The following is a 23,169-nucleotide window of genomic DNA, read 5'->3' on the forward strand; positions in this document are numbered from 1 at the left end:
AAAGGGAAAATAGTCATGGTTATTGGGTGGACTTTGACCATGAAGTAAGAACTATTCCATTTAAAAGTTGAACTCTATTTATCATTTGATAGAATCCATTAACCATTTGAGTCAATCATTTCATCATATAATCAAGTATTATTGTTTCCTAGTTTTTTAAAAAATACCTCAATCAATTGAATGTCATATTCAATTATCCAATATACATATAGATATTTTTTTCGGGTGAGGTCGATATTTTTGTCCATTTCCAATCAATTTTTGCATAAAATAATACATCTGTTTACTTTTCTTTTCCACAAGCAAAATTAAATTTGCTGACTGCTCTAATGTTGCGGTGTCGTTCATAAACCTAAAGTATTATTATTACTTGTCAGAACAAGAAAGTTTCATTATGCCACTTTGATTGTGAAAAACTTTAGAGTATACAATATAAAATAATTCAATATTGTCACATAGCTTTTAATTCATGTTGATATTGTTGGGGAGCTAAATAGTAGTAGTAGTAGTAATTAGTAACACCGTTGAAGGAACGTTCAATTTTGATATTTGTGCCACAATATATTAAAGAATTCTACAAGCTACTCAAGTTTCTGTTTTGTTCTGAAACTGCATGCAAAATAAAGACAAAAGATAAAGAACAAATCTTGGAACCTCTTTGAACTTCAAGTTAACTCTTCTTGAGAATCTTTGCTTCAAGTGTGTACCACACAAGGTACATTTTTTTCTTTCTTTTTTTGGTAAAGTTCATATTTTCCTATGTGCTTTCTCTTTTCTTGTTTTCTATGTATTTTTTGTTATGAAAAATATTCTTTTTTTTTTTTCTTGGTTGTTTTATTTGGTTTTGCATGTTAAATTTGGTGTCATTAAAATTGAGCCTTTGTTGTTTGGTTAGTGACAAGTCACATTTTGGTGAGTTTTTGTTGTGTTTATGTGAGTTTCTTTCATTTTCTTGTTTTTTGTTTTGATTTTTCATTCTTGACTTTCTCTACATTTTCTTAGGTCAGTTACATTTTAGTTTCAGTCCAAGTACATATTTGATTTTCTGAGAAAATGGTAAAATTTTCTTGATATTTTTTGCATAATTTTCTTTAACTTAGATAGAGACATTCTTTCAATCTTGATATTTGATTCTTTTAATTTTTATTTTTTTGCAGAAGTGATGCATGCAAATTCTTGTTAATTGATGATAGTTGAAGAATTTTAGCAAAATGGGTGGAGATTTTTTGTCAATGTTTCATCTAGAAACAAAGAGATTAATATGGCTTATTGGAATTACTTTTTCAATAATCTTAGCTTTTCAGTATGTTGAACCAAATTATGGCAATGTTCTTCTCTCTCTATTCTCTGCTGATAGAATACCAACATCATCAGAAAGTACAGATACCAATGTGACAATTTTGAATCATGCAAACTTTACAGATGAACTTTCCATTCAGAAAGCTAATGCAACTATAGATACTGTTTCAATAACTGGTTTTGTCTTGGAACCAATATTGTCACAAAACAAATCTCAAGAAAAAGTAAATTCTTATTCTCCTTCTCCTGAGAATGCTCCAACAAATTTAAGTCCACCTTTTGGTTCTACGACAAATGTTGGTCCGAATATTACAACTGCAGTGTTATCAAATGATGATAACATAACGAATTCCATAAAGAATGAGAGTTTTAGTCCATCGTCGCAAAATGGTGGCAATGTACAAGACAAGAGTTCTTCTATCAGCAGCACTGTGCCTAAGGAGCGTCAAGAAATTCATGTACCGATTAAAGAAGTCACGACAGTGTCTGAAATGAACAAGTTATTGCTTCAAAGCCATGCTTCGTATCGATCAATGGTATGTGACAATTTTTACAATTCAGTCTTCTATAATGTTCAAATGTACTAAGCTTATGTTTTCTTTTAATGTATTTTAGAAGCCGAGGTGGTTTTCAAATGTTGATCAAGAGTTACTACAGGCAAGATCAGAGATTGAAAATGCACCAATTGTAAAGAATGATCCAAATCTTTATGGTCCAATTTATCATAATGTTTCCATGTTCAAGAGGTATTACTCAAAATTTTATTTTATTTTTCCTTTGAAAACAACTTATAGAAGTATTTTCTAGAAGTCAATTTTTTGTTTCTGAAATTTCACAAATATGAATGTGTTTTGTTTTGAATGATTTTAAAAACCGACATCAAACCGGCCAGGGTTCAACTGCCTTAAACTGTTAAACTGGGACTGACCGTGATTGAACCGCCAAAATAACCGAACTGTAGTAAAGGCCAATTTAACGTCCAGTTCGGTTTATAGAACACTTCTTCACACTGAAAGAAATTAGTAGTGATTACATGAAATATGATAGTTATTGGTGTTGCTGAATTGACATTTAAACTTCAAATTTCCGTGTGACTGTAATTTTCAGGAGCTATGAATTAATGGAAGAGAGACTCAAAGTGTATGTATACAGAGAAGGAGCTAGACCTATACTGCATTCGCCGTTTCTCACTGGAATCTATGCTTCTGAAGGGTGGTTTATGAAGCTAATGGAAGCTAATAAACGATTTGTTACCAAAAATCCAAAGAAGGCTCATCTGTTTTACTTGCCATTCAGTTCTAGGATGCTAGAGGAAGCCTTGTATGTGAAGAATTCACATAGCCATAAGAACCTGATTCAATATCTACATGATTATGTAGACATGATTGCGGCGAGACATTCTTTCTGGAACAGAACTGGAGGTGCTGATCATTTTCTAGTTGGTTGTCATGATTGGGTAATGACTTCTCTTTGTCAATTTATTGAAAGTCTCGTATTTTAAATTGCGATGGCGGTTACTAATATGTTGTGATCCTTAATATGTACGGTAGACAAATGGTCACAAATGTGGCTAATGCGACTACAATTGCAGTCACAATATAGTATAAAGTGTTGTCAAGAAACGGTTGTAGCATTGTAGCATAGTGAAATTTGAAAAATCTGCAATTTTCCGCAATATGTGATTGACGACATTGCCTTTGTGATATAGAAACAAAAGCATAGGTATCTTGTATAGCATTAGTCTTGTAAATATTGTTTTATTTTCTGATACAAGATACTTCTCTTCTATGCAGGCTCCATCGGAAACAAAATTACGCTTGGCGAACTGCATAAGGTCCCTCTGCAACGCCGATGTAAAAGAAGGATTTGTCTTCGGCAAAGACGCGTCTCTTCCTGAAACATACGTCCGAAACGCTCAAATTCCAACAAGGGATCTTGGTGGCAATTCATTTTCAAAGAAGACAACATTAGCCTTTTTCGCAGGGAGCATGCATGGTTATGTAAGGCCAATACTATTGAAACATTGGGAAAACAAAGATCCTGACATGAAAATCTTTGGAAAATTGCCAAATTCTAAAGGAAACAGTAACTACATTCATTACATGAAGAGTAGCAAGTACTGTATTTGTGCAAAAGGGTATGAAGTGAATAGTCCAAGAGTCGTGGAAGCAATTTTCTATGAATGTGTTCCGGTTATTATATCGGATAATTTTGTGCCACCCTTTTTCGAGGTTTTGGATTGGGAATCCTTTTCTGTCATTGTTTTGGAGAAGGATATTCCAAATTTGAAAAATATACTACTTTCTATTCCGGAAAAGCGGTATCTAAGCATGCTAATGAGGGTAAAAAAGGTACAGAAGCATTTCCTTTGGAACAAGAATCCTGTCAAGTATGATATATTTCATATGATCCTTCACTCTATTTGGTACAATAGAGTCTTCTCTGCCACTAGTTAGATAACTTGGAGATAAAGTAGGAACAGGTTGTATATTTTTTTCTTTTGGGATTCTTAGCTGAGAAATTTTCGTCATGAGTAAAAATATAGATAAGGTCATTTATTTGTGAATTTGTGTATATCTTTGGAGCTTTGGGCCTTAATAAAGTCGCAATCTAACACGAACTATTTACTGAGCAGTGAACACTACTCGAGAGACGCTAGCCAAACTTTTCTTCTCGATGAAGACATCTTAATGAACATGGCTTTCGAATCTTTATTGATAAATTTTTCCAGTGCATTATTGTATATTGTAGTTGGAATATCTTCCATGGATTCGAGTAAATCCATGCATGCCTCCACGGAATAGCGACCTGATTGATTATTTTGAGCTTTATAGCATTCTGCTTTTGCTTTATATTACTCTGTCATCGCGCTCGTTAATTGGCTTAAAGCTGCATCGATTATCTCTGTTATAGAACTCTCTGCATCTTTACGACACAGCTAAACTATACATAAATAACGTACTTTGTTAATGTGAGAAAATAGCAAAATCAATGCGAGAAATCTATAACATACTTTGTGAAAGCTTCTCTTATATGATATGATGTGAATGATGCACAAGCTTTAGGTGCATCCGTACAGAAACATTTGTAGATTCTTATGGATTCTATATACTTGCAGCACACGTATAGTTGAATGGCCTATATGCCCACCAAAATAATGACAACAATAAATATTTAAACCTAGAAATGATTTGGAAAGTAATACCGACACTTCAAATTAAAGGTGTGTTCAGGTGTCAGACACATGCCAATGTCTGACACTCACATGTCTCAGTGTCAAACGTTGACACTTATGATTACATACAATCACTTTATTTTTTATTACTATCGGTGTCTATATGTCTGTGTTGGTATTGTGTCCAATATCTGTGTAAATTTGTATTTGCAAAAACAAATCATCCAGGAAATTCATCAAACAAGTTTTGTACAAGGACTAATATATATCAAACAATTGCAAATTTAATCACAATGAATAATAGATTCAACAACACATTGCTAATCAAGATATATACAAAAACAGAATCAGAAAATCCAAAACTTATAAACGAACCATAAACAAAATGCATAGATTACGCTCCTAAGAAACGAAAATGGAAAATGTTGCTATGAGTGCGAGATGCACATTTATCTCAGTGTTCAAAAAATTGAAAACGATTGCAACATGAAGAACATTTTTCAGCAAAGATTGAAAAGGAAGTAATCAGATATAAACCTTTATCATATTCTCGAACACTGTCAAGTGTAAAAATAATAATTTAGCTACTTACACCCCCTATTTTCATGGTTACATCCCTCAAACATATCAATTTAACAATCATACCTAAATTACCCCTAACCTGATATTTGATCAATGACTTTTGTTTATAGAGAAAATTTGTTTGGTTGGTAGGCGAGAACTTACCTCATGTGCCTGATGAATTCCTCGATTAATATTAGTTATGTTAAATGATGGTGAAAACTTCATTTTAAAAACATAATAACCAAAAATAATAATTATATATTTGATCGTTGGACCGATAAAATATAATATCTAATATGAATTGAATTTTCAGCTTCATTCAGGTTGTCTTCGATTTAATTCCTACACCCTTAACTTTGAGTGAGGTTTATTTTAAACCATATCAGTATTTTCCACTTTGTCAAACTTTGAACCCTGGACTTTTAACATATTTAATTTCTTAGCTCAAGCAAGTAAATTACTCATCCCAAGTTTAATATTAAAGTTATAGATATATTCCACATAACCATTGTTCATGGGTTGGCCAACATATAACATACGAAAACATTTTGATCATTTTAACTAGATTTTGAGAGTGATATTTTTAAACTGATAACAATCATTGAGAATATACTTTTTTTTTATTAATGGAATTATACTATTAAATGCTACATAAAGGGCATAAGTGTCTTTTTAGAGGAGACTTTAATCACAAGTTTTGAACATTTCAGTTAAACAAACATTTACCAACAACTCTGAACGTTTCTTCTGCTTCTTGAGAAAAAAGCTGATGAAAATGGATCACTTAGGTATAAGATTCAGAATGATATAACTAATAAATTAATTAAATGTTCAATTAATAAAATCCAATTTATATCATATAATTGGTATAAGATTCATGAATGGCTACAGAGACCAAAACAAGTATTGTGAAGCTCAAATCAAATGATCCAGATGAATCTTTCAATGGAAAGAATGATCCTTTGATTGTTAAGAAGAAATTAGCCACCTCAAACAAGGTTCCAACTGATTCAAAGATGAAGAAATCTGTCACAAAATCTGAGGTATCAATTTCAATTAGTCCTCAAAATTGAAATTTATAATTTATGTCATGATGAATGAATTAGATTCATGGAATTCTGGATTTATCAGGGACATGATTTTGTTGATTGTTACATACATTAATATCATGTGATTTAATAGAATTATATTAGTTTTAAATTTTGGTCTGCAACTCCAATTGCGGCCACAATGTGAAAGTTTTGTATGTCTCTTCCACCTTATTAAGATTGTAAATGTGTCGCGTCTGCATCACAACAACATTGGTGAATCGTGACACTACGACAACCGCAACTGCGATAACCATTTTAAATCTATATGAACCTTTTGCATGATAATATTAATAGAATTCTCACACCATGAGTTCATGCAATTGTGTTTTTATTTCTTAATGTATATTAATTCAATTTCAATTAGGATTGTTGTGTAGCTAAATGTGTTTTAATTTGGACAATTATTTGAAGGTTAAATCTAAAACAACATCATCATCATCTTCAAAAACAACATCAAAGACAACTACTACAAAAGTAAGAGAGAAGAAAGTCTATAGTCTTCCTGGGCAGAAACATGATCCCCCAGAAGAGGTATTTGATTTGTGTCAAAAACCAATTGAATTTTCAAAAAAGTTATAACTTTAATGTGTTTATATGAGATTCAATTCATACTCATTTGTGTGATTTTTAATGCCATTTTATTGACAGAAAGAACCTCTAAGGATTTTTTATGAGTCATTATCAAAACAAATACCAACAAGTGAAATGGCAGAATTTTGGTGAGTTCCTTTTTAATCTTACAATTATTTAACCATAATTTTGAATCTTAAATCTCTAATTAACATTAATGATAAGTAGAAGGATTGCATACTTCTTCAATTGTAACAAAAACAAAAAAAAAACATACTTCTTCAATTGAGGAGGCACATAATAGATTGAAAGTAATGTGGTCTCTTGTTTCCCTAGAGCTGTCAATTCAATTATAAATCATTGGCTACCACTTTAAAAATGTGTTAAATTTATAAGGCTGATAAGGAACAATAAAAAAGGATGAAATACCTTTGTATTATGCTTATACTTTGAGTCTCGCTAACAAATGTCCTTAGGTGGTACAAAAAATAAAACACTAACCATTAGAGCATGTGCAACGGTTATTTTTCAAATAACTCATTTTGGATTTTATAGACTACTAATAGGTGCTCTCACAATGTCACATCATACTTATACAACTCATACATATTTTGTGTTGTCGGTAAAAAAATCATGCAACTCTTAATCAACCCACATTTTTATATTTTTAATTTCACTCTATCATCGTCACATATTCAAATATTAGTTGATTAATCTCTATGATACCATACCTTATTTAAGATACTTCAACATTTTCTATGATACACATTATACTATATCAAGTTTCGCTGATGGACTGAAAATTAAGATACGGATTCATCAACCTATAGAACCCTCTACGATACTCCCATCGGAGATGCTCTTATTATTTATATTAGTATTAGACTCATAATCAGGGTTGTTTATGAGATTCTGGTGGCCGACAGGCAAAGTTACAAATTAGGCCTTACCTAATAAGTATATTAAAAAAAATGAATTCCTAAAGTGTGAAAATAATTTTCTTGAAGATGATATTTTATTACGTTAGGAAATGTGATATTCAATTCCCTAATATGTTCTTTTTCAATTTAAAATGTATATAGTTTTAGCATTCTCTAATATTTTTCTACTTAACGCGAACCCTTAATTTTATATTTTGAGGTGCAAATTTTGAACTTATAGTTTTTGGCCTAAGACGACCGTCCTCCTCGCCCTACCTCAGATACGGCCTTGCTCTTGATTATAATCAAATAGGATAACTAGAACTTATATTTTTTGGCCTAAAACGATCGTCTTCCTCGCCCTACCTCAGATACGACCTTGCTCTTAATTATAATAAATAGGATAACTAGTCATGATAATGACTGAATCATATAAAAAGCAATCATAACAGACAATCTAAACAGATATTTTAAAATAATATCAGGATTCTTTATGATGTTTTCATACCATCTAACAATTAGAGATATAATATAAACCATATAAAATATCTGTATTTGGAGCCTATTCTTTAATCATTTATATTACAAACTTAAAACATATTATATATTTTAATGTGCAGGTTAATGGAACATGGAATGTTGTCTCCAGAAAAAGCCAAGAAAGCATTTGAGAAGAAGCAGAAGAAGAAGCAAAAAGAGCTTAGGGCAGGAAATTCTATAGCTGAAACTTCCAATAAACAAGAATCTAAAAATGGAGACATAAAAGCCAAGAAAATAGTTGTTGAGAATGATGGTGATGATGTTGATGATGACGACGACGATGTCATTTTAAGCTCTAAAAGAAGAAAAAGGTAGTAAAATAGAAAGCCTCGCATTGGCTATAACAGTTTTTTAACAACGCATCATAGGGAAAAAAGAAAGATGTTAAAAGACAAAATATGACGATAAACTTCTTAATTAAGTGCTTATCATAAAAAGTTAATCTATTTTCGTATATCCTATAAACTATTTTTATAAACTAATCCCTCTGTCCTGTATATAAGCACCATTTTATTAGAGATAAATGGTGCTTATATATAGGGACGGAGGGAGTATTTTGGAGAGCTTATGAAATTGTCTGAAACAGTTAATATACATGTCATAAACTATTTCCGTAAGCTCTTTGAAATAATGAAAACAACTTATGAACATGTTTATAACGTTAAATAAGTCAATATCAACATGCCTTGTCAAATAGCTTAACTGTTATTAGATCAAGACACTGTTTATGTTTCTAACTTTTACTTAGGTAACAAGGAAAATAGTTTATGTTATGTTACTTGGGCAATCTAGCAATGAAATTGATATCTTGGACTGTCTTTATACTTTGTTCTGTTTTGTGTTTTTGATATTATGGCTAAGCTTGCTTTGAATAGTCATTCTTGAAAGTACTCTTCCAATTTTGAACATAATTATTCTGAAAAAAGATTCAATGATGCCAGAAAAACATAAGGGTAAGTTAAATCAGTACTCACAATTGGACATGAGTGAATTGACATGTGTTTTTAATTTTTGTACTCCATTTTGATTTCTATAGATTTTATGTTATAATAGCTAAATATTTTTTTAGTTTTAACTCTTCGATAAAATGGTTCTGATAATATGAAATTTGGCCAAATAATAAATTAAATATGGTCAAAAGATTGTCCAGCTAAGATTGAAACTCAATCGTTTTTAATAAGTTAATTAACCAGTTGAGTCGAGCTGTTGATAAGTGAATCATATACGACTCTAACTCTAAGTCGTGATTTTAAATTATTTCTTTCCATGACATTAAATCTCTGATTCTTTCCACAACTTTAAATCTCTAGGCAGATTATGAGACTAATCATCGGCGTGTGAGACTTAGTCATACAGACTTACTTAAAACTTAGTGCGTGTCAATCATACCTTAATTCTTCCAATTTCTCCATAATTTTCCACTCTTATCAACATCATCTTTGAAAGTGAAACAACTCATAATTGCAATTTGTTTGCTACACAATCTGATCAGATACGTTTTGTTCATGATAAAATGTGAAAGTGATTATGACTTTCGGGTGGCTCAAAATTAATTCTGGTGGTTGACACTTCTCTAACCATAAGGAGTAATTTGACAACGTGTTTAAATTAACATTTTTCCTAATTAAGCCAGACATATTCAACAACTATTATTTAAAAGAGAGAATTTGAAAGGTACTTGTATAGTTGTATTCCGTCGTATTATTATAATGTAATGTGACACTGCACCTAAAGTTATTTTATAATGTCACGAGATTAATTTGGAATGCACCTTTGGACTAACGGCAAACCGAATTAATTAACTGATTTAGACAAGAACCTGCACTACGTTCAAGACTAAGCTTGCAATAAGGAAATTACTACTAATGCATTTACCTAGAATACCGTGGCACATTTTTAATTAAGGAAACTAAATAGCTTTTCAATGAAATAAAACATGTACTTATTTTTTAACTTGGCCAAAATCTCGGTTTCATTTTGTTCTTTTTGGTGTAAATTGGGTATGTATCCTCCGTGTGCAACTGCAGAGATTAATCCCTCGAACATTATGGACCCAAATAGGTGGCAAACTCTCTTCAAGAGTTTTAACGCTGCTGCATGAAATGGAATGCACCTCATGATTCTGAGTTTGATAGTAATGGTGGGATAAAGTCTAACTAAAGATTGTTACCGTTTAAATTGGATTCGAGTTCTCTCAAATAATTAAACTCATTAACTATTCGAATACACTCATTCTCTTAACGAATATCTCAATTTGAATCTAAGTTTGACACCTGTTAAATTCTTAGTAGGTCTAACAAACTTTTAAGCTTAAAGAGAATTTATATGTAAAGTCTTTTTCCTTTAAAAAAAAGTGAAGTCATTTTTCATAAGAAGGTAATAAAAAATAAAAGATTTTGTATAAAAATATTAATTAGTCATAAAAATATTATGAACACTCTTTTCTAACACTCTCTAACACGCATTCTCTTATTGGATGAAATTCATATGGATTTTACCACTTTATGTGGGTGCAGTTTTAAAGTGTGATACTCATACAGATTTCATCTAACAAGAGAATAAATATTTAAGAGAGTGTAAAAAAGAGTATCTATAGCACTTCTCACATTAAAAATAAATTAAAATTTAACTAAATTTTCAAACATATAACAACAGGTTCCAAACTTTGAACAGTTAAATAAGAGTTTTTGCCTCAACAACCATGTGCAAACATTTATGTAATTATTTAGTTTTGATTCTATTATATATTACAAATAGCTAACTACTTTTCATAATAAATGATCCTTTTAGTGAGCCCTCACCCTTGGGCCTACCCTACACTTATTAGCCACATCTTATCTCCCATTTAGATGTATTATGATTATGATTCAAGAGATTAATATTTGTAGTTGTCTATGAGATATTTGATTTATGAGAATATTTTAATAAGAATCCACTTCCCACCAATAAATATGCATTTGAATGAAGTATTTTTGAAATTATTTTTTTAATAGCAAATTATATTCAAGACGAACAGTGATCAGCGATTCAAATAATACAAACAAAAAGCATCGTATATAAATAGAACATCCAAAAATAAACACCATAAAATATAGAGGTAATTAAAACTTGCATATAGAAAGTTCATGTGTACAAGATATATATATCCTGCAAATATATCACCTGAATTTCCATGTGAATAGAACACGAGAGAACATCAAAAACCATGAGAGACCATATTATATGCATGAGAAATATTTATTACTATGTCTTTAATTTGGTAATGAGAGGACCCACTTTAGTATACCTAAGTAATTAATGTGGGAGAAGTGTGTTACATATCCTCTATGTATGGGCAATGCATGTGACACTATACTATTAGCTAGTAAGCGGTGAAGTTGCATGTTTTAGTGATATCTCACTCACATTACATTTGTTTCTCAAATCAAATAATTAAATCTAGATAGCACTTTATCCAATGAAAAAATTAAAAGGGTTAGGGCACACACAATGTAACTAATTAATTTGTGGTATAGTACTAGTAGTACTTTATAATATCCATGTCATATCCGAGATTGAACTACATCTAGGTTTTGGTAACATAAATGAGAAGATCTACAAACATAGGAATATGGGATGATTAATGCATTTTCTTTTGTCACAGTTAGATGTAAATGCCTTTACTTTTGACTTGGTAGAAACTTCTTTATTCACTACAAAGAGAGGTATATGAATAATTACATGCAGAATATCGTGTGCTTTATCATAAGTACTTGTAAAAATATTGTATAACCAAATAGAGAATATAATTCAAATTCTTTTATATATACGTTTTAAAAAAAATGTTTATTGTCAACTAAATTATTGTTTTTATATAACTTCTAATAAGTATTCTTAAACATCATAATCAAATAAGTTTAAAATAATTTATGAACATGTCATTAACTATTTAAATAGGCATTATTCAAAATTTACATAAGTACTTATGTCACAGGATAAACCATAAAGAAGATCTTCAAACAATATTGAATGGTGTGCTATTCATCACATACTCATTGATTAATTAATCACAAGTAGTCAAAACTTGATGTGAAAATGCATTCAAGAAGTAAATATGGCGTTTAATGAAGAACACAAATTGGTGCATAGACGAAATGGTAAACAACCATTGAAACTCATACATAAGTGGATAAACCTAGATTCGAACTCCAATTATGGTATCTAATCTAGCAATTTCAACATTTTTATCAGTTGAGTCAGAACTTATGGATAGTGGTATGGACCAATTACGAGCGCGACAAGCCAAGACCCAATAAAGACTGGCCCACAATGGCGATGGACCAGGCTAAGCTTCGTGTGCAGCACCGCACGAGAGCACCCTCGGGTCCACTTTTACCTCATTTCGCACATATTCACCTTATTCTCTTACGGGCTTGAGCGTCAGAGTACTAACGTATATGCAGACACAATTCTCCTCCGTCGTGAAGACCACCGCAAAGGATCAACCTCCACTGCGACAGATCACCAAACACAAGCGCATCTTTTCTCAATCTTCATTGGACAGATCAGACATATTTCATGAAAATTTGATCAAATGTTTCTTATCATACTTTTAATGCTACTGACCTCCCTATATCATACAAACAATCTCCTTGTCAAAAAAAAAAACATACAAACAATCTCAATTGACTCACCAACTCATATCTTAAATAGGAGTACCCATGTCTGGCCTTTGGATTAAGATTCATGCCTGTATATGGCCCATATGGGTCACCTTATATTGGTTGTTTAATCGTTTTCTCAACGAAAAAATGAATAGTAATGGTTTAGTTCCAAAAGGTTTCTTCTGTACACCGTGCGGTTCAACTCATAACACGTATTAAGACATGTACTATAGATTGAAAGTACACTTTTTGGATCTAAAATAGGTATCCATCAACATAGAGAAACAGCTCATTTCATTGGTACAATGTCAACTTCTTAGTAGTGACCAAACGTTGATTAACATTAACATACATATAGAAAAACAAAAATGGGGACAAAATTTCAATTTCCGTTTTAATGAATGAAAAATTCACTATGATTGTGTTTCTTTAACTTATTATTAGTTAATGGAATCATCATTCACTAATTGGCATTGTATAAATTACAAGGATTTGTAAAATTGTGTCATAAAAAAAAAGTTATGACGTGCGTCGAAAATAAAATGTTTGTCGTCACAAATCACGTTGATGTGATTTTGTATCATTGAATTAAGATTGAATGATTCATGTTTCAATTTTAAATGTTGGATCGGTTTTGAAAAATTTAAATATGAGTTTTGTTTTATTAAGATGCCTGAATTAAAAGGTTTTTATATATATCAAATAATTAAAAATATAAATCACACCATATTGCTGGTTAAAAGAGTTAAGAAAGAATCATGAATGAGAGAATGATTAAGTTACATAAGTAAGATCAGAATATGTACGTTTAGGATCGATGAAAGTCGAGAGATGCACAAAACATGAATGAGAGTAGTGACTTTTTTTGGTGGTGGACGAGGTTTGAACTCCGGACTTTGCATATATTATGCATTGTCCTTACTAATTGAGTTAAGTTCATGAGGACAGATAGTGACTTTATTATAACGAGTAACCCTAGCATATTTCTTGTCTATATTATTATAACAATGAATGCTAACAATACTCACTTATCAACACTCTTTCTAGCACCCTCTCTTTTCAATAATCAATGCAATGAAATTCGAAATATTTAACGTTTTTAAAGAATAATTGTTTATTTTAGAATGTTTAAAGAGTATGTAGTCACACGTTAACGAGACTCAATAGAATAATCTAACGGTTACTCCTAGAACTATGAGTGGATAAAGGTTAGGTCGGACTAAACTTAGCTTAAACCCTGATGTATCAAAAAATTTAAGATCTAAGTCTGACTTTTTAAAAATTTGATATGACATGCTATTATGTTCAAAAGTCTATTTCATATGAATATCTATAAATAGATAATGTAATCTAAGTTTAAATATAGTAACGAATCAATAGATCATTAAAATTAAACTCATTTTTTATATTTAAAATGAAGTTTTAGAGAATTTGACTATCTATTATATTATATTACAATTCTAGTTTATAATAATACCATTAAATATATATGCAAAAAATTAATGTCTCTTTTTTTTTTTGAGAAAAAAAAATTAATGTCTCTTAATAAGCTTAAATTACTGAAAATGTTAACAAATTTATAATTTAATTCAAAGCACATATATAATATAATAATGGTAGTAATAAATAATATTATTCATATTTACTTAAGTAAGCCGATCAGATAGGCTTAGGAGGTTTTTTTTATGACTCGTTGGCGGCCTAACTTTTTTTTAGATAAATAGGCTTTGAAAAAAAAAACAAATCTTATATATTTAAGAAAAACGTTTGGCCTGACCTAACCTATCATAAGCTAGATCATAGATCGTTATAAGTCGGTCTATCATATTCTCATCCCTATCTACAACCCATTAATTCATACTTCATCCGTCTCAAATTAGATGTTCCTTTTGAGACACATAAAAATAGTAAAGATGACACCTATTTTGAGACGGAGAGAGTAATAAAGTTCAATATGATTTAACAATTAATCCATGTTTAATAAAAGTTGGCCATAATTATAGATTATGTCAATCCACCAAATTGATTTATTAAAATAATTAATCTTTTCCTCATGAGTATAGCTCAAATGGCAGATGCAAGATAGGTTCGAAACCCGGACACCCTATTTATTCAACTTAAAAAAGGTGAATTCAAACTATTAATCTGTTTGACCATAAAAAAAAAATCTTTTTTATGGTGATTTATTAAAATAATTAATCTAACGCTAAGATCAAGTGATTGCTTAAAAACATGATTATTCCGATTTTAGAGAATCTGAATCTTGTTGGGTCATCTAAGGGGAGCTCGGGGGATTGTCTACATCGAGGCCAGAACAACCATACAAGTGAGAGGCGCCACACTCTTACCCAAAACCTTAAGGCCATAGGTTTATGGGTCCTCTTACTTATAAGGTGTTCAAACCTTTACTTTTCTATCCGATGTGAGACATGATTACTCACACTTGCACACAACACTTCCCCTCAAGTGTGAGTCCATCTATTCATCATGTTCCCCCATCAAGCGGAAGCTCTTATCTTGCTTGTATCGCCGTTGCTGGCTTCTCCACAAGGGACTGACACAATGAGCTTATACCGCCGTTGTTGGTTTCTCCGCAACGGACCGGCTGCCTCGGTCGTACCCTTCGTCGAACCGGGACTCTGATATCACTGTTGGGTCATGAGGGGAGCTTGGATAACCGTCCACATTGAGGCTAGAACAACCGCACAAGCGAGAGAGACGCTATACTCTTACCCAAAACCTTAAGGCCATATGTTTATGGATCCTCTTACTTATAAGGTGTTCAACCTTTACTTTTCTATCCGATATGGAACATATAACTCACACTTGCACACAACAAATCTTAATGTGATATTTCTTAATATATTTTTTCCCGATAAATGTAATGTGACATTTTTTTCTTATTTTTTTATGAAAGGAAACTTTTTTTTTAAGGGGAAGGAAACGCTTTGTTTCTTTTTTTCTGAAAGAAGGGGAAGGAAACTTTGACTTTACTTCTGTTATTTTTTATTTTTTTTGGACATTTCTTAATAATAGGAATGGGAAACTTTGACACTGAGATATCAATTTGATGTATAGAGTTAGTCTATTCCATTTAGTAAAGTTAAATTGCAACTCTTGACATAATAGTGCAAGATGAACACAATTAGATGGTACACCAATAACACCATACGTGCAACACTGGGGCCACCTATGAAGTATGTGACTCCTTTTTGGTGCTTGAAAAGTGGGGGATGATATTGATATCAATATTACATTACAACTACTAGCTAGATTATGAATTTGGACAATCACTCCATATGGAAAATTTTGATACAAGTAGCTACCACACTAAATTTTTTCTAGTTTCTTACAAGTCTAAAATTGAGAATTTAAACAAACAAAGATATCACTGCACCTTCTAGGAATGGCAAATAAAATATATATAGTAAAATGGAAAATTTCAAAGAAGGGTCCAAATGCCTAAATGCCTACATCATTGCTGGCTCTTACTATAGGGTTTTAAAGGCAATCACATGCATTGGTTTGTTACATAATAATAGCTCATATACATTGAACACGCTAATTATATAGGTGTGAATATATGAATTAGATATATAATGAACTAGTAGTATTTCTAATTTCTAATCAAATTAAGTAATATAATTGGTTAATTCACAACAAAGTAGTAATTTATAAATGATCATAACCCATGACTGAGAAAAAGATGGTTATAGTTAGTTCAATCAACTAAAGCTTATAATTTGCTTTCTTAACTCTTCGTTCTTAGGGAAATGAGGTCTTATAAACTAAATTTTGATCAATAGTTAAGTAAAGTATATGGTTAATGATAGTTTGAGCTAGGATCCAAATTCAGATTATTTTAAATGGTTTGTTATTAGGTTTTTTCTAGGTTGCCCCCTTATGAATTGGTGGAGGTAATTTACCTCTATCAAAGAAAAGACTCATTTTCTTCATCTTTATTATTACAAAGGGTTACCATTTTCATTTTATGAACATATTAAACTTGTAACATCCCAGACGACTTTTCAAGATTGCCAACTAACCCCACAAAATCCCTCTCATTCCGATGTGATTTGATTTTCCTAGAAGCTACCAAAAGTCGCTCATTGTCATGTCTTGTACACCGGCGACCACTCCCCGTCCTCGTCAACCTCGGGCATTACAAAACTTCTTCATATCCTTCATTCTACATGTGATCTTCATCTCTTTCATTCCAAAATCGGATCATAATTGTCATTAGAGGTAAATTACCACATTTCATCATCATTAGGTAATGCAGGCCTCATTGATAGGTTTTTTCTTACAATGAGTTACCATTTTTATTTCAAGAACATCTAACTTCTTCATCTCCTTCATTTAACATGTGATCTCCATCTTTTTCGTTCCAAAATCGAATGATATTTATCGCTAGAGTAAAGTTACCCCTAATTCAACAAAGAGTAATGTAGACGTCGTCTTGCTATTAATTGAAGTTCATTAACCATTTGAATACACCTGATTGATTACATGAACCTTGATATGAAATTCTTTAAATTATGGCATAATCCTTTAATACCCTTGTGCGTAATCAAAATAAACAGGGACACAAATAAAGAGTTAACGTAACACGGTTCAAATATAAGGTATACATAAATGATAGACTAATTATATTGTTTAGTGTGATCATTTTACGTCTATGTTACCGTTTTCAAATCCACCCACCAATCTTGCTTCTAAAATGCAACGAATTAATTAAAAGTTTATATAATATCATAGTGTGTCATGCACACATAAAAATATTAAATATTGCAATAGGGAAAAGGGGAAATTGGAGACAATGCAACGGAAATGATACGTAATGAAGTTGAAATTGGGAAAAAGATGTTCAGTGTCCAATCTTGCAATTCACAAGGATAAATGAACAGTGTAACATTGGTGAAATAATTGAAATTCTCGTTAAAGATTAGGATGGACCGTTGAGGTAAATAGTGGATCTCCAAATTCCCCATAATTATGAATAAATATACATTGGACCATGTTTTTATCTCCAACTAAGTCGTGTCATGCGCAAATGCAGACAAGTTAAGAGTCATAAATAGGATAAAAGATTAGAATTGTTTGTTCACACTTCTAACAAAACTGAAACACACTAGAAAAGACGTAAATGTCTATCGACAGTTAACTGTCGTCGGTTAAAATTCATCACACTTAACTACCGATGATGTTATATTGATAAATTACTAGTGTGTCCTAGCATTGAGTGAAGTGTGAACAACATTCTTCATAAAAAATAGCATGAACAAGTATTTAAAAGTGGGATAATTCTTGTCTCACAAAACGATTTTGTAAAGTTGTGTTAGACTCAACTATAATTTTTAATATAGTATTAAATATCATGATCATCATTTATATTTATGCGTCAAGTCAAATAATTTTAGACGTGTGTGAAAGTGTTAAGAGTCTCACTGCAAGATGACTTGAACAATTCTCTCTTGACAAATAATTGATGAGCTCACCCACAATTAAAAAAAAAATCTCTAAAAAAGTAATTTAGAGAACACCGAATATTTTTATTATAAATTTCTTTTACTTTAAGAATATTTTTTTAAATATTTCTTCTAAATAAAGTTATTCAAAATTATTTATATGAAGTTTTAAGTTGAAATCTTAAAGTAAAACTCTCTTTGAAATGAAAAAGTTTTAAATTCTTAATCCTCAGATTGGAACATTACACACCATATAAATATACATACAATAATTTAAATTTTAAGCTAACTATAATATTAGCTTTAGCAACAAAAAGATGAATTGTCAAACGAAGTTGAAGATAGTAAAAGAAAATTATCTTAGCTGTGGTTGCGAGTTTAGAGGGAAAGAGAGGGGAAGATTTGAGAAAAAAGGAATGAGCAAAAGGGGAGGGTTTTGGGGGGTTAACTTTTCTTCATAATACTAAACCCTCCTCGTTTGAGGAACTAAAAAATTGTATTGATGGAAAGTTTTGGAGGATTTTGAAGGGTTTATATGAATTCTCCAAATTTAATCTGTTATTATATTATTTTTGAAATTAAATATATGGTAATTATATTCATTAATTTATCATTCTCTAAAAAACTACTCTTTTAAAAAAATTGAAAGATTTCTTCATTTTCCCTCATATTTTTCACCCCTCAAAATCTTTCCTTCCTCTCCCCTCCAAATTCACAAACAAAGCATTAGTCTTCCATGATTAATGTGGAAGTTTGTATTACAACCGAGAGAAGTCCTTTCATTTATCGAAAAATGAAAACCCAAAAAAATCACAAGCATTTTAGAGATTAATTTTGTTTTTTCGACTCTAATTGAACTTTTTCAATAATAAAGTATCACTTGAATGTGAGATTACCAACATCGAAGATTTAAATCCATATTCTTTATGAAGTTTGCCTTAGGTCTTCTATGGAATTCAATCTTATTTGAGGCCAAGAGAACAACAATGATGATATCTATTTTCGAGAGTTTTCTTTATTTTTTATATTTCAAACATCTCTTACTAATGCATGTATAAGTAAGAAGATATGATTTCCTATTTGTATGGTGTTAGGACTCTCCAACATACCCATTCTCATAAATTAAATTTTGAATAAACTTTAATATCATTTTAATTATTTTTAACCTAATTCAATCATACAATACCGGTTTATATCTCATAATTATAAACACATTTTTAATAGCACCTAACCAAAGTGACATAGTGAACAGTATATAGTGTACACTTATTAGAACCAAAAGGAAATTTGCGTGGCATAAAGAACGGAAGGAGGGGGGGTGACCCATAGTATTTGTGCCCACTGAGTCTTGCATTGCAGGGTGACCCATTTCTCTTGTGGGTCCTACTTCAACTTTTTTTTAAGTGTTTTATGACTCATTGAAAACTGACCCATATTAATTAATTAAATATATAAACTAAAAAAATTTATGCATATATAGCAGATCAATTTCATCACTTGCATTGCATGTCTCGTTAATATCTTTCACCTTTTTTCTCTCTTTCCAATTTCCACCAACTAAGAAAAAATATAACACAACAATGAGAGTTTCACCACAAAATTCAGAAACCGAGAGCACCTCAAATTCATCACCATACACAACAAACTCAATTCAAGAAGACCAAGAATCCAACAACAAGAAGTTGAAACGCAACCGTGATTCCAACAAACACCCCGTCTACCGAGGTGTTCGCATGAGAAATTGGGGAAAGTGGGTGTCCGAAATCCGCGAGCCACGTAAGAAATCGCGGATTTGGCTAGGCACTTTCCCCACTGCTGAAATGGCTGCTAGAGCGCATGACGCTGCTGCGCTCTGCGTTAAAGGAAAATCCGCCATTCTAAATTTCCCTCACTTAAGAGATTCTCTTCCAAAACCTGTTTCTTTAGCCCCTCGCGACGTTCAGGCCGCGGCGGCTAAAGCAGCTCAAATGGACATTGGCAAATTTGAGCTATCATCATCTTCTTCTTCATTGTCATCGTTGTCAACATCTTCGTTGACAACGATGTCAACATCAACAAGTCTGTTAATGAAGACAACAAAAACTCTGTCTTCATCAGCAGACTTGTCAGCTACTTCTGAAGAACTTAGTGAGATTATTGAGCTACCAACTTTGGAAAACGGTTATGATGATGTTGGGAAAGAGGAATTTGTCTATGTTGACTCACAAGCACAAGACTATGCTTGGATGATGTATCAGCAACCAATGACATGGCTACAAACAACACAAGAAGAAGATGGTTGTTGTGTTGGTGATGATGGACTTGTTAATAATGGTGTTGTAACTAGTTTCGAGAGTTTTATGTGGAATTACTAGGTTCTTGTTTTTGTTTTTCTTTCTTTTCTTTCTCTCTCTTTGTTCCTGTCTTTTCTTGTGAATGCTTTTCTTTTATTTTATCTTCTTAATTTGATTGATTGATATAATTATAGTTATATCTATAATTATTAATGTCACTCTTCTTCACTTTCTTTTTGTTTTTAATTTTTTTTTTTCCACTTTTTGGATTCTATGCCCTTTGTGGTTTTTTTTTATAAGGGGCCATGGTATGATTTATGATTTTCTGTTTCTTTTATGTTTTTTTTAATCTAGTTTGTTTTCTTATGTGTATTAATAGCTTTCTTTTGTCTGTTTGTAAATGTTTATTGAAATGTGGAAAATGGTAATAAATTTTTCTTGTTTTGGCACAAACTATTGAGTCAATGTGCCCTACATAATAAATTTTTAAAATAAAATTACCCTATTCAGACTTGAATTTCAAGAAATCAGAAGATATTTTGATTGCCTTCAATATTTGTGTATTTTGCTGGAAAAACAATACTGACCAAAAAGAAAGAAAAATTATTGTGGTGTATACGTACAATACATTAGGGGAATATTCATGATGATGTTGTTGCCCATTTTCTAATTATGTTTGGATTAAAAAAGATAAATATATTGATAAATCTTTTTAGACAAGTTAAGTAGATTTAATCAACTGACATGTACATTATTATTATTGCTGTTTAATATGAGAAACCACTTGAAATTTTCTATCAACGGTTGATGTATTTATTGTTTTTTGATTTAGCTTCATATATCTTGTATATGCACATAATTTCAAGCAGGTATTTCATGTGATCAAATGTCAAAAAGTGTTCTTATCACACATATTACAGAACAAATTTTATAAATAAATAAAACACAGTACTGATAATGGTAGTCTTTTTTAATGGATATTTTTATAATTTGATTTCTTTACATTGAAAATGAAAACAATGATTATGACATAAATAAACTAAGAAAACACTTGATAAGTGATCTCATTTCCTCTAAACCTAGTGTTTCAAAGGATGATAAACATTTAGGTGTTTATATTTTGTAAGTTGCAAATGGTTATTGGCGAGAGTTAGTTTTGAAATGTAGCCAAAAAAACACTTTTGTTAAAAAAGTAGTGTTGGAAAAACACATGGTATTAAGTTTTAAGATGTATGATTCAAATGGTAAAAGACTACAAGTAAATTTGAATAGTTGGGAAGTAGGTTCAAATCTATAACCATCCACTTCTCATTATTTAATGTGTGCATGAGTTTGCTAAGCATTTTAGAAATAAAAAAAATTTAATGATGCCTAGATAGAGGATTGAGATTCTCTACCTTCCAACTTTTTACCTATTGTAATTTTCTTTCTATCTATCTCTTAATCAATCATCCTCTCTCTTTAAAATTGTTGCATATGAAATTTGAATTATATTTTGAGCAATATACCACTTATTTCTCGAATCAAGTAGGTTCATTTTGAGATGGAGACATTTTGAAAAATTCATAATAACTCAGAGCCTATTGAAGAATTCAACGAATTGGCACGTTTAGTGGAACATTAGTTTGAGATAGTTTAGGTCAAGTTTCAAGCTATCAGAAACGTATAAAAAAAAAATATCGGCTTAAATACAGTTTTGACTCCCTATTTCACAATTTGGTGATTTTGGCCTACTGTAAAAAATAAAAAAAATATAAAAAAAAAAACAATAACAATTTTGACCCTTAAGTTTACCCATTTTGATCATTTTGACCCCTTATTCTAATTTTGACTCAGTCAACGCACACATGACACCTCACTTATGTGAGTAGAATGTCACATGTGTAATTTTTTAATTAAAAAAATAAAAAGCCACATATACAACAAAGGAATTAAATAAATGAAAAAGAACAAACAAAAACAATAATTTTTAACACATGAAAAAATGCTCCCTCAAGAACTCTCTCCCTTTCTCTCTCCACCTCCTCCTCTCTCTCTTCCTAACAACCCCCATCACCACTTCTCCGTACTTTCTTTTCCAATTCCAAACAACACACAAACATGTCATCTCCACTCTTCAAAAATAAAAGTGAGATTGAAAAATAACACATTATATATATCCATATTGATACCACCAGGATTCCCCCATTATGGAAAGTAGTTTTCCAGGATCCTTTTTCATAAGAGAAGTTGGAATTTGATTATACCATATAGGAACTAGTAATAATTGTTATGTACATGGATATGTGACAAATTATATGAATCATTATATTCCTAACACCATTTTACAACCCCTTGCACAATAAATAGATGATAGTAATCATGAAGAAGAAGAAGTGGTGGTGGTGGTGGTATTCGTAATAGTAGTAGTGGTGGTGGTGGTAGAAGAAGAAGAAGACGAAAAAAAGGAAGAATGATTGTAATTTCGAGTAAAAATAACAATCCACATGGAACACACATATAGAAATAATTGTAGTAGAAAGAGTGGAATATATATTTGGCTCAAAATCTCACTAGTTATGTTATACATAATTGTGTTGGTGAACATTTTTGAGTATCTTCCGCAGCAAGACCAATCCTCCAATCT

At 31.2% G+C, this 23,169-nt stretch overlaps 3 protein-coding genes across 3 annotated transcripts; all 3 read left to right on the forward strand.

Moving 5' to 3' along the window:
• Positions 1–297: 297 nt before the first annotated feature.
• LOC11423147 (probable glycosyltransferase At5g03795) lies at positions 298–4,021 on the forward strand. The gene is made up of 5 exons (XM_003588331.4): positions 298–715; positions 1,158–1,835; positions 1,915–2,045; positions 2,407–2,755; positions 3,093–4,021. Exons 2-5 carry the CDS (start codon positions 1,212–1,214, stop codon positions 3,753–3,755), a joined length of 1,767 nt encoding a protein of 588 aa, XP_003588379.2. The 5' UTR covers positions 298–715; positions 1,158–1,211; the 3' UTR covers positions 3,756–4,021.
• A 1,762-nt stretch (positions 4,022–5,783) lies between these two features.
• LOC25481845 (transcription elongation factor SPT5) lies at positions 5,784–9,038 on the forward strand. The gene is made up of 4 exons (XM_013610217.3): positions 5,784–6,081; positions 6,541–6,660; positions 6,778–6,848; positions 8,240–9,038. Exons 1-4 carry the CDS (start codon positions 5,920–5,922, stop codon positions 8,472–8,474), a joined length of 588 nt encoding a protein of 195 aa, XP_013465671.1. The 5' UTR covers positions 5,784–5,919; the 3' UTR covers positions 8,475–9,038.
• Positions 9,039–19,763: 10,725 nt separating this feature from the next.
• Positions 19,764–20,771, forward strand: LOC11434620 (dehydration-responsive element-binding protein 3). Its single transcript, XM_003588336.4, has one exon. The coding sequence runs from the start codon at positions 19,851–19,853 to the stop codon at positions 20,622–20,624; it is 774 nt and encodes a 257-aa protein (XP_003588384.1). The 5' UTR covers positions 19,764–19,850; the 3' UTR covers positions 20,625–20,771.
• Positions 20,772–23,169: the final 2,398 nt, after the last annotated feature.

This window comes from Medicago truncatula, chromosome 1, assembly GCF_003473485.1.
Source record: "Medicago truncatula cultivar Jemalong A17 chromosome 1, MtrunA17r5.0-ANR, whole genome shotgun sequence".
NCBI lineage: Eukaryota > Viridiplantae > Streptophyta > Magnoliopsida > Fabales > Fabaceae > Medicago > Medicago truncatula.